This window comes from Lactuca serriola, chromosome 3, assembly GCF_051521515.1.
Source record: "Lactuca serriola cultivar US96UC23 chromosome 3, Lser_US96UC23_V15, whole genome shotgun sequence".
In the NCBI taxonomy this organism is placed as follows: domain Eukaryota; kingdom Viridiplantae; phylum Streptophyta; class Magnoliopsida; order Asterales; family Asteraceae; genus Lactuca; species Lactuca serriola.
Window position 1 is genome coordinate 101,790,782 of NC_136410.1, and position 11,422 is coordinate 101,802,203.

The window sequence follows — 11,422 nt, forward strand, 5'->3', positions numbered from 1 at the left end:
AGACTCGAATCAGTGAGTCGAATGGAGACTCAGAGAGTTGGACAGGTTAGGACTCGGAAATCGGTAGACTCGGCGAGTCATGGACTGACTCGGCGAGTAGAGTCGCGAGTGGAAGGACTCTGAACATATGAACTCGGCGAGTCAATAGGGTGACTCGGTGAGTAGGGTTGACCTGGAAGGTTGACTTTGACCAGGACTTTGACCTTGACCAGAGTTAACTTAGTTGACTTTCGGGGGATAGTTAGACTAAGTGTTGCATTGATATTGGTAGCTCGGGGAGCTAGTGGAGCAGGAGTTCAGAGAGCTGTCGGTCAGCAGCCAGAGGATTATCAGCAGAGTTCAGCAGTGCGAGGTGAGTCTCCTTACTGTTTGTATGGGTCTAAGGCACCAATGCCGACCCATTCAGAATATGCATGAAAGACCAGGGGGTGGCTCCTGGCACACTGTATGTTATTATGGGTAATAGGAAGACCTGGGGGTTAGCCCTAGGCAATATGCATGAAAGACCAGGGGGTGGCTCCTGGCACACAGTATGTTATTATGGATGATAAGAAGACCCGGGGGTTAGCCCTAGGCAATATGTATGAAAGACCAGGAGGTGGCTCCTGGCGCATTGTATGCTATTATATATGAAAGACCAGGAGGTGGCTTCTGGCACACTGTATGCTCTTTAGCTAAGTAGAGTAGTATGTACGGTTGTCTTTGTGAAACTTGCATAAAAGACCAGGGGGTGGCCCTTGGCACATGTATGTAAGACCAGGGGATGGCCCTTGGCACTTGTCTGTAAGACCCAGGGAGCGGCCCAGGCTTGACCAGGAAGACCACGCGCGGCTCGTGGCATAATGACAAGACTATGTTTGGCACATATCACCTTACTTGATTATGGATAAGTCGGTTATGTATGGTTCTTGGCTATGAATGGTTTGTATGGTATGTGGTATCTGGGGAACTCACTAAACTTCGTGCTTATGGTTTTCAATTTTGGTTTCAGGTGCTTCCTGTAGCGGATGATGGAGCTCGGGATGATCGCATGGCACACACCATAGATTAGTCAGCCTGGGAATGTTTTACTCTAATAATGAACATGTGTTTTGAAAACTAATACTCTGTTTATGTTTTGAAATGATGATTTTACTTTAAGTAATATTTTATTAAAAGAAATTTTTAGTCTTGAATTTTGGGACGTTACAAGTAAAGTGGGTTAGATCTGATCCCACATCGGCTGGGAAGGAGAACTAAGCACTCCTTATAAGGGGTGTGGATACCTTCCCTATAACAACGCGTTTTAAAGCCGTGAGGGCAGCAGATCCCATAAGAACTCTGCAGTTAAGCGTGCTCGGGCGGGAGTAGTACCAAGATGGGTGACCCCCTGGGAAGTCCTCGTGCCGAGTGGCCCAAAGCGAACAATATTGTGATACGTGCCAGAGGGGGATGTTACAAATGGTATCAGAGCCAGGGCACGGGTCGATGTGTTCGACGAGGACGTCAAACCCTATAATGGGGGGTGAAAGTGGGTTAGATCTGATCCCACATTGGCTGGGAAGGAGAACTAAGCATTCCTTATAAGGGGTGTGGATACCTTCCCTATAACAACGCGTTTTAAAGCCGTGAGGGCAGCAGATCCTATAAGAACTCTGCAGTTAAGCGTGCTCAGGCGGGAGTAGTACCAAGATGGGTGACCCCCTGGGAAGTCCTCGTGCCGAGTGGCCCAAAGCGGACAATATTGCGATACGTGCCAGAGGGGGATGTTACAAAGGTTTTGACCAAGTATGACTTATGGGTATTTTAGGTATTTTGGACAATATTTTGAGATAAGGTCACTGTTTGTTGTATAGGTGACCAGTAGAGTTGGTGTGCGGTGCTGTGATGTGTTCAACTATCTTTTTAGACTGAGAGGTGAGTTTTCCTTACTGTACTATGGGTTGAAGGCACCGATGTCGGCCCACTTGGTTATGTATCCTGGTATATAGGATGTTGATATGCTGTAGTGATTTGTTAGATCTGTATCCTGGTATATAGGATGATGTTATGTGGTAATGATTTGTAGATATTCTTGTTTGTCTGTTGAGTGGCTATATGCTTATATGTTTTATATGTTGACGCAATACGGTTTTGGGTTAAGGCTTTACTACTACGTGCATGGGCCAATAGACCGGGGGTAATCTAACTCGATAGTTGTGGACCCGAGGGTATTCCAGTCTGATGAATGATTGGACCTGTTGCATATTGTCATTCCAGTCCGACGACTGATTGGACTTAGGCATTCTAGTCTGATGATTGATTGGGTCGGGGCATTCCAGTCCGATGACTGATTGGACACAACATGCATGATTGTATATGTTATCTGTTTGTGTGGCGGTACTTTGGGAGAACTCACTAAGCTTTGTGATTACAATTTCAATTTTATGTTTTAGGTACTTCAGATGACCGGGACAATGCGAAGGTAGATAGATGGTTCTTATAGAGACAAGAGTATGATACCTTCGTGAATGAGTTATGTCCCTGCAGGGACATAGATGATTATTCCCTTTGGGAATGTAGATAGATGGTTCCTGTAGGAATCCAAATTGTGTATGATCAAGGAAGATAAAGAAAAGGCTCATTGCAAAGAACTAGATAAAAGAGTTCTTTGTAATAAATTAGAGATATCCCATAAGGGATTAAAAGTAAGGATTCCATAAGGGATTCAAGAGAAGAAGAAAGATTAAGGATCCATGAGGAATCATAAGAGAGAGAAGTAAGATCTGAAGAGTGTGCCCAATAATGTTAGTGGGATGTTGTTCCCTTAGAGTATAATATGAGATGGGACTGTAGGGCCTAAATGAGAACATGTTGAGACATTAGAGAATAGTTAGAGCCTAGAAGAGACAGGGTAGAGAAGAGAACATAGTAAAGTAGAGAACATAACAAAGAAGAAAAACAAACACAGGGAAGAGACAGAGCAGAGCAAATATACAAAACAGGGAAGAGATAGAGCAGAGAAGAGACAGAGTAGAGAAAAGACATAGATAAAGTATGAGTCGAGTATGTGAAGAGCCTGAGAAGAGGCTAAGAGTATAGTATGGGCAATATAGTAGATGACAAAGAAAGAGGTAGACGAGATAAGAAAGATTCAAAAGAAAGATTAGAGAATAAAGATAGATGAGATAGATGAATGAGAAGAATAGCGTTGGATGCTATTAAAAAAAAGAGCTTAGATGTCAGAGTATGAGAAAGAGAATGAAGAGAAAGATAAGAAAAGACAGAAAGAATAACTCACCAAACATAGTGTTTGATGTAGTAGAGATTTATGTTTTGCAAGTTGTAGCAGCATCCGTGGTACCAAAAGAGACGACATGAGCACAAGGAAAAGAAGTAGATAATAGCTTGCCATTTGTTGTAGTTCCTTGTTGTTCATTTTTATGTATAGATTTTATTGTAAACCCATGATTAAACCTGAGATTTAAAGTGTTTTAAATTTTGTAGAATCCTGCATTGTAGATTAAAATTTTGATAATTCCCTTAGACTATATGTTAGAAAATTTAGGTCGTTACAGTTGACACCTTCTATCATTTTATGTAAAATTATAACTTCATATTTTCTTCCATTTTCTTTCACTGTATTATCCACTTGTACCAAAACTATATAAAAATCTTATAAGTTCATGTGATGGTCACATTTACTATTATCTCCCATACTTGTCATGTAAAATAACCAATTTTCCCTTAACACAAATTCTTGTATTTTCCCTACTTATTTCCATTTTTTGTACTTTCTAAACATCCAACTTTTTGATGTTACATAAATGAATTAAGCCATCAACATATTAATTAACACAAGTCGATTATTGTTCTTGCCTCTAAGTATTTTGCATCTATCGTATCGAAGATCGGATAAAGGAAATGAGTAACAACTAATTCGGAGGGTTGTGAATTCCCTTATTTTGGTTGTAGGTTCAACAGACGTATCACATCTAGATAATGTAGTACGAAGAGGACCCATCTAAGTTTCCAAAGGGAAAATAAAAGAAACCCTACAAATCATATATTTAGAATGGGATAACGAAAGTAAGATGTCTGTAGTCGTGTCTCCATCATGGATAGAATGGAACTCATCTAGGTTTTCAAAGGGAAAATAAAAGAAACCCTACAAATCATATATTTAGAATGGGATAGCGAAAGTAAGATGTCGATAATCGTGTCTCCATCATGGATACAAGGATTGTGTCACAAAGATGTCCTGACCTTTTGACATATTTAGATTCATTAACCTGAAAATGTGGTAAACAAAGACAGTGCAAGTCGCGCGGAGTGAGTAGTATTACATAAACATGGGTAAATCATAGTACAATCATATAGATCATAAAATATGCAAACGAGACCAACAATGAAATAGTAAGTCAATGTAAACAGTAAAACATAAACATAAATAAATCATAATATAGGCATATGAGCAAGAAACATGTACTAACTCTATAGATCAGAAGACAAACCATATAAGGGTGTCATACTATCATCTATCCTAATATTTAGCCTCTACACCATCCTATTTGAGGCCATATCATATGAAGAGAAAGCTCGTTCATATCTATGCTCACGTTATCCTCCCATTTTTGTTTATGACATCATCTATTTCTCTTGCCATCAATCATCATAGAATCCATACTTGTTACCACCGCTGATAATAGTCTTCTTTGGACATGTCCATATCATCCCAATCGTCATTTCCTTAATTTTCACAATTTGTACCACTCCAAAAGATTTTCTTACGAATTCATTTGGTTACCACCATAACACAACTATCATAACCTTGAGACTAGCAATAAAAATAAACCATTTTGATATTGCAGTTATGGAAGGAAAATATTGCAAATAGGTAGAAAAACATCGCAAAATAGGTAAAAAGATAATTAAAAAGAAAAATAAATGGATATTTAATTTCACATTAGAAAAATATAAAATGTTGTTGCATAAATTACTATTTAACCCTTTATCCTAAAATTAAAATAGAAATATATTCGTCATCGCCGACCAAAACTAGAACACAAACTTTCGCTTCAACCGTCACTACCCCACCGATTCTCCTTTCCTCAACCTCCGATTTACAGATCTTAACAAATCCCCAATTTTTCATTCAACTAAATGACAACTCCCACCTGAAAACAAGTAGAAATGCAATCCTTTTTCGTCTTCTTCATCACCTTTCTTTCAATTTGGGGAAATAATTTCATCAAACACTGCTATGCAAGCGTCTTCACCTTAAAAATGCACCACCGGTTCTCGGAGCCGGTGCGAAAGTGGTCGGAAAGCATTAACAAACTCTCCACTACCGATTTCCCTTCCAAAGGTAGCGTCGAGTTCTATTCTCAGTTGGCCGACCACGACAGGGTATTCCGAGGCCGGGGACTTTCAGATTCCGGCGAACAACAGCTCACTTTCGTAGATGGGAATTCCAGTTTACGCATCAAATCGTTGGGATAGTATGTATTTTGCCAACTCATTATCCTTATTGCTTGTCTCGAGTTCCCGATTAGGGTTTTTTATTCTTGTTTATCATCTCAAATGCGGATTTTTTTAATGTCCAATTAGTTTGCATTACACAACGGTTTCTCTAGGGACACCAGGCCAGAAGTTTTTGGTGGCGCTTGATACCGGAAGTGATCTATTTTGGGTGCCATGTGAGTGCAGCAGATGTGCCTCCATTGATAACACACCTTATAGCTCTGTATGTTATCTATATTTCTATCATCTCATAATCAAATCAAGTCAAGTTGTTTTCATGAAAGGTTAAACTTTTTCTCATAGGTAAACAATTTGATCTAACAAAACCCCAAATATTAATGAGATTTTTATATGATCTTATAGAAATTTAACATGAGCATATACAACCCAAAGGAATCATCAACTAGCAAAAAAGTTACTTGCAACCACAGAATGTGCACTGCCAGCTGTCCTGGAAGTGGAACACTCAGCACTTGCCCTTATTCATCTTCTTACATCTCCTCTCAAACTTCAACTTCTGGAATCTTGATGGAGGATTTCCTTCACCTAGAAACAGATGACATTCATGGACAAATTGTCAATGCATTTATCACTTTCGGGTAAATTCAATTCAATAAAACTCATTTCCACATTATGTATACATACATACATACATGTTTGATTTATATTTGAAAATTACAGATGTGGACAAGTTCAAAGTGGTTCATTTCTACACATTGCAGCTCCAAATGGTCTATTTGGGCTTGGAATGGAGAAAATATCAGTTCCTAGTTTGTTAGCAAGAGAAGGTTACATTGCAAATTCTTTTTCCATGTGTTTTGCACATGATGGAAGTGGTAGGATTAGTTTTGGTGATAAAGGTAGCATTCATCAACAAGAAACACCGTTTAATTTTGATGCATCAAAGTAAGTGGTATTTGGTAAATGGTAAATTTTCGTGTTTTGATTCTAAACTTTTTGATCTTTTATTTATAAAATTCACAATTTGCAGCCCAACATATACAATCACAGCAACACAACTTCGTGTTGGTGAATCTCTTATAAACTCAAGTTTCACTGCCCTTTTTGATTCGGGCACCTCCTTCACATATCTTGTTGACCCTCATTACACAAGGTTGACCAAAATGGTAAGAATGAAAAAAGATCAAAACTTTATAATCTTTATTACATGGGTATGCATGAAATCATCATATATTGAGGCATCAATTTATGTTTATATGTGGGAACATCTTTTTGTTTTGCAGTTTCACGCACAAACTAAAGATTCACGAAGGCTAACCGATAAAAAGATCCCTTTTGAATATTGCTATGCTATGAGGTCTACTTTCTTGTCCTTTTTCTTTCTTAATCTTTCTTTCTTGTTTTGTTTTTACATAACCAAGTAACCATTTTCCAAAGGCCAAATGTGAGAAATAGAAACCTACTTTCTTTTATTTGTGAAATATAGCATCATACTTTCATTTCTTTTTTATTAAACAAATAAATGAAAGTAAAAGCACGTTGCTATTTTTACTTTTAATATTTCATATAAACCCTTTTCTAATTATGTTATCGTGCCTTTGTCTTTGTTATATCTAGTCCTAATGCAAACACTAGTCTACTCCCGGATGTTACTTTGACCATGAAAGGCGAAGGTCAATTTTTTATCTACAATCCCGTAATTGTCCTCCCAACTCATGTAAAATTCCCATCTTGCCACTTCATTTCAATTTCTTGAAACAAAAACAAAAAAACCTAATCTTTCTTATATTATTATGTTGTAGCTGGAAGTTATATATTGTCTAGCTATTATCAAGAATGAAGAGATGAGCATCATTGGACGTAAGTCTTCTCTTTCTTCTATCCATTTTGTTGGCAAATACCTTTTAATCATATATTTATCAGACTAACTGAAAAACTAGCTGATAGCTGATAGAAAATAACGTTTAATTTGTTTGCAAACAGAAAACTTCATGACCGGCTACCGAATCGTATTCGATAGAGAGAAACTTGTTCTTGGGTGGAAGAAGTCTAGTTGTAAGTCAATTTCATTTCCACTTTTTACACATATTATGATTATTGGAAGTCAAACCTTGACTTTCTTTAAAAATGAAACATAATTGTTTTGTAGGTTATGACATTGATAACTCAAATGCTTACTCATCAAAGCCATTAAACAGTGAGATTATTCCTCATGCTGTTGCTGCTGGATTTGAAAGTGAAGGGAATAATAGAACAAGAGCTCGAAGCTCTAATGCATCATTTCTTCATGCAAATTTTTGTTTTTTGACTTGTAATTTATTTCACTCTCTTGTCATTCATTCTTTCATTGTAGTTATTTTTCTTCATTCTTTTGTTTGAATTAAATTGTTTTACTTTTTTTTTTGTTGATTGTGTGTCCATATGCCTAAAGTTATGTATGATTGTAGCTTTGATTGTGAATAGTTGATAGTGTTAGATTAAAGAAAGTGTAAGAAGGAAAAAGTGTTTGGATTAGTGTATACATTATTAAAACACAGTAAGCTGATAAGTTCTTTATAGTGTTTTGCAAATTTTGTTTATAAATGACAAAAAAGACATGGGTAGAAGGGTAAATTGATATGCAAGTCGTTAGTGATAAACAAAGAAAAACAACGGTTGCAATTCATATGATAAGATTCTAAGCTCATGGGTCAAGACAAGTCAACGGGTCAACCCATGGGTTTTGGGTTCTGGAATAATCTTTTGTGCTTTTCATTTTAGACCCGTTTTAAGATTTTTGTGCTTTGAAGTAGCTAAAAATGACCCCATATGAACTTTGAACCTTTGGTCCCAAACTAACATGCATCCTAACTTGTACCATATGTAACAATACTTGTACCTTTCATGCCTTTGTCAATTTTCTGGATTTTCAAGATAAAGATGTATCCAACTTGTCAAAAGAGACTTCAAATAATAAATTTTATTGTTGGACTTAGAGTAAACTAACACAATAGTAAAAATCTTTGACAATTAACCTACTCATTGCTTTAAAAGCATCCTACTTTAAGATACATGATAAACATAATTACTATCTAGGACAAGTTCAAGAGATGGTTTTAATACCTAGTACCCTTCAAGAAAATCTAGGATGTTCAGTGGTTTTCAAAAAAAAAAAAAAAAAAAGTGAAACCGTTTTTTTTTTTTTTTTCTTCGTTTGTTTGTGTAAAATATTAAAGTATCAAATACAAACAAACAAAGTTACCTTTAGCCAAAATGGTTAAGGCCTTTGTCTCTCAAAGGTTGTATGTTTAAATCCCTTGCAGGGTTTTTTTTTTTTCTGTAAAATTTAATTTTTGCGTGTTTAAATGTTATTTGAAAAAGTAAATCCGTGATTTTACTAGCCTTTTTAGTATGGTAATTGGTCATTGTGTTGTATTTTCCAAAAAAGTAGGTTATGATGTAATATAGGAAATCAAAATATGGTCGGTGAATAACTCAAAAAGTATTGCACCTAAAGTTAATGTTTAATCAAACATTGAATCAACAAAAAGTATATTTCAAACTGTAATCATATATTAAAACATGGGGGTGTCTAGCTAAGGTTCTATTTTTTCCTTTTAAGTAACCATTGTATCATATATTTTATCAATTAAGTCTATTAGATCTAAATGGAAATTAGTCCCTTCTAATTGATGTAAACAATCCACCAAAAAAGTTGTGAAATGCCTAAAAGGTAAAAACAATGAATAGACAAAGTCTTGTCTTCTAACTAATTCTTCAAACTTACTCCAATATCACTAGCTATATCAGCCATGCACTATCAGTTAGTTATCATACCAACCATGAACCACCCAATCATATCTCCCCCCCCCCCCCCCCCCCCCCCCACCCCCAATATCTTTCTATAAATAACATGCCATGAAGTCCATGCAGATCATCTCAAAGGTGACAAACTACATACGAGTTGATTTATAAAGGCAAGCATATAACATGGCTCTCATGACTACATTATTAGCCTCACTACTCATTCTCTCATTTTTCTCTCATGGAACTTCACTAAGTTCAAACTACTATTCCAAAACATGTCCTAATGTTGAATCACTAGTCACAAAGGCTGTGAGTGATGCTGCATCAAATGACAAAAAGGTCCCTGCAGCACTACTAAGGATGCACTTCCACGACTGTTTCATAAGGGTATATATATGCATGGGAATCGATAGTTCATTTCAATTCTCTGACATTCTTATTATATCGTGTTGATGACTAAATTGATCACTAATTAACTATTTTTGTTCAATCTTTCTAAAAGGGATGCGACGCTTCTGTTTTGCTGGATTCCAAGGGCAAAAACACCGCTGAAAAAGATGGCCCACCTAATGTTTCTTTGCATGCATTTTACGTAATCGACAATGCTAAAAAAGCAGTTGAATCCGCATGCCCAGGAATAGTTTCGTGTGCTGATATCTTAGCTCTAGCAGCAAGAGATTCAGTTGTGCTTGTAAGAATTGAATAAATCTTCTTATTGTCGACAATATTAATTATAAAGAAACTGTTGTAATAATTATTAAAGGGTATTTTGGACATTTCATTAACAGTCTGGAGGACCATCTTGGGATGTGCCAAAAGGAAGAAAAGATGGAAGAACATCAAAGGCTAGTGAAACTATACAACTTCCGGCTCCTACCTTCAACATATCTCAACTTCAAAAAAGCTTCGCTCAAAGAGGTCTATCCCTAGAAGACCTAGTTGCCCTTTCAGGTAACTTATATTCCGAATATGCCCTTTTGTACCTTTTTCACCCCAAAATAAATGAAACATTTCCATTATAACAAAGTTTCAATCCAATATATTATTTCTTCATCGACTCTTTGTTAATTTGAGGGTATTTTAAATATGCCAAAGTCAAAGACTTTCACCGAAATATGCATCCACATTAACATAACATATTATTTGTTCATGTAACTTGTTATATATGTAGGTGGGCATACTCTTGGTTTCTCGCATTGTTCATCATTTAAAAATAGAATCCACAACTTCAACTCCACAACAGATATTGACCCTTCACTCCAGCCTTCATTTGCTGCAAGTTTAAAAAGTGTTTGCCCAGTTAAAAATGCAAAGAATGCAGGAGTTCCAATGGATCCTTCTTCTACAAGTTTTGATAATACATACTACAAACTACTCTTTCAGCAAAAGGCTTTATTTTCTTCGGACAAAGCTTTGCTTGATTTCCCTAAAACTAAAAATTTGGCATCTAAGTTTGCAAGCTCAAAAGATGCGTTCACAAAGGCGTTTATAAAGTCAATGATTAAGATGAGTAGTATTACAGGTGGTCAGGAGGTTAGAAAGAACTGTAAGGTGGTGAACTAGATTGCATATGAAGATTTATATGTACTTTCGTGTGGTGAGATAAGTTTATAAGATAAAGGAGAAGCCCAATGCACCATGGCTCTTAAGTCTTAGATGACATGGTTGTATTAAATTTGTTATAATAATGTTTAAGTTTTTGATACTAGCAGAAATATTACATCTGTCAGTGGATTTTAAATTTATAAGATTTGAGCAAGGGAAGACTAATGAGTACATATGAACTATGACAATTGACACACATGCCATTTTATGACATACAAAAATGTATGTCAACAAATGTCATCTAAAAAAACGAAGGATTTATGACTTGCATACTTCTATCACGTAAATCCGTGTCATCTTTTTATAACATTTACAAATACAAAGATGTATGCTATTTTTAGTGTCATAACAACTTTCAGAGTGATGAGAAGAAAATGCATCTTCTTCTGCCAACAATGAAAGTCGTTTCCTTCAAACTTTTCAAGTTTTTTCGAATTTGGAACTCATGTCCCTGACAGATTATGACATTGTTATTCCTTTCAAATCATAGATTTTGAATGTTAGATTTTGTGTTTTGAAATAACAATAAATAACATGGATTTTCAAGGATTGTGTTTGGAAAACACTTTCCAAAATCTGTGATTTCGAC

At 36.2% G+C, this 11,422-nt stretch overlaps 2 protein-coding genes across 3 annotated transcripts; both read left to right on the forward strand.

The window, feature by feature from the left end:
* Positions 1 to 5,005: 5,005 nt before the first annotated feature.
* Positions 5,006 to 7,998, forward strand: LOC145092966 (aspartyl protease family protein 1-like). 2 transcript variants are annotated; one of them, XM_079030975.1, is made up of 10 exons: positions 5,006 to 5,459; positions 5,569 to 5,704; positions 5,845 to 6,080; positions 6,163 to 6,387; positions 6,473 to 6,608; positions 6,726 to 6,799; positions 7,060 to 7,159; positions 7,245 to 7,302; positions 7,426 to 7,497; positions 7,592 to 7,998. In XM_079030975.1, exons 1-10 carry the CDS (start codon positions 5,152 to 5,154, stop codon positions 7,819 to 7,821), a joined length of 1,575 nt encoding a protein of 524 aa, XP_078887101.1. In that variant the 5' UTR covers positions 5,006 to 5,151; the 3' UTR covers positions 7,822 to 7,998. The 2 variants fall into 2 exon arrangements, with proteins under 2 accessions (XP_078887101.1, XP_078887100.1); XM_079030974.1 differs by having other exon boundaries at positions 6,473 to 6,799.
* A 1,374-nt stretch (positions 7,999 to 9,372) lies between these two features.
* On the forward strand, positions 9,373 to 10,957 carry LOC145092967 (peroxidase 64-like). Its single transcript, XM_079030977.1, has 4 exons — positions 9,373 to 9,615; positions 9,731 to 9,919; positions 10,017 to 10,179; positions 10,400 to 10,957. Exons 1-4 carry the CDS (start codon positions 9,412 to 9,414, stop codon positions 10,789 to 10,791), a joined length of 948 nt encoding a protein of 315 aa, XP_078887103.1. The 5' UTR covers positions 9,373 to 9,411; the 3' UTR covers positions 10,792 to 10,957.
* The last annotated feature ends 465 nt before the right edge of the window (positions 10,958 to 11,422 follow it).

What these genes read in the sequence shown, in the direction of transcription:
- LOC145092967 (XM_079030977.1), top strand. Translation starts at nt 9,412, where the DNA reads ATGGCTCTCATGACTACATTATTAGCCTCACTACTCATTCTCTCATTT. An exon ending in CAAGAGATTCAGTTGTGCTT is followed by an intron (nt 9,920 to 10,016) that starts GTAAGAATTGAA and finishes TTTCATTAACAG; the next exon opens with TCTGGAGGACCATCTTGGGA. An exon ending in AGACCTAGTTGCCCTTTCAG is followed by an intron (nt 10,180 to 10,399) that starts GTAACTTATATT and finishes TTATATATGTAG; the next exon opens with GTGGGCATACTCTTGGTTTC.
- LOC145092966 (XM_079030974.1), top strand. Translation starts at nt 5,152, where the DNA reads ATGCAATCCTTTTTCGTCTTCTTCATCACCTTTCTTTCAATTTGGGGA. An exon ending in GAATATTGCTATGCTATGAG is followed by an intron (nt 6,800 to 7,059) that starts GTCTACTTTCTT and finishes TGTTATATCTAG; the next exon opens with TCCTAATGCAAACACTAGTC. An exon ending in TGGGTGGAAGAAGTCTAGTT is followed by an intron (nt 7,498 to 7,591) that starts GTAAGTCAATTT and finishes ATTGTTTTGTAG; the next exon opens with GTTATGACATTGATAACTCA.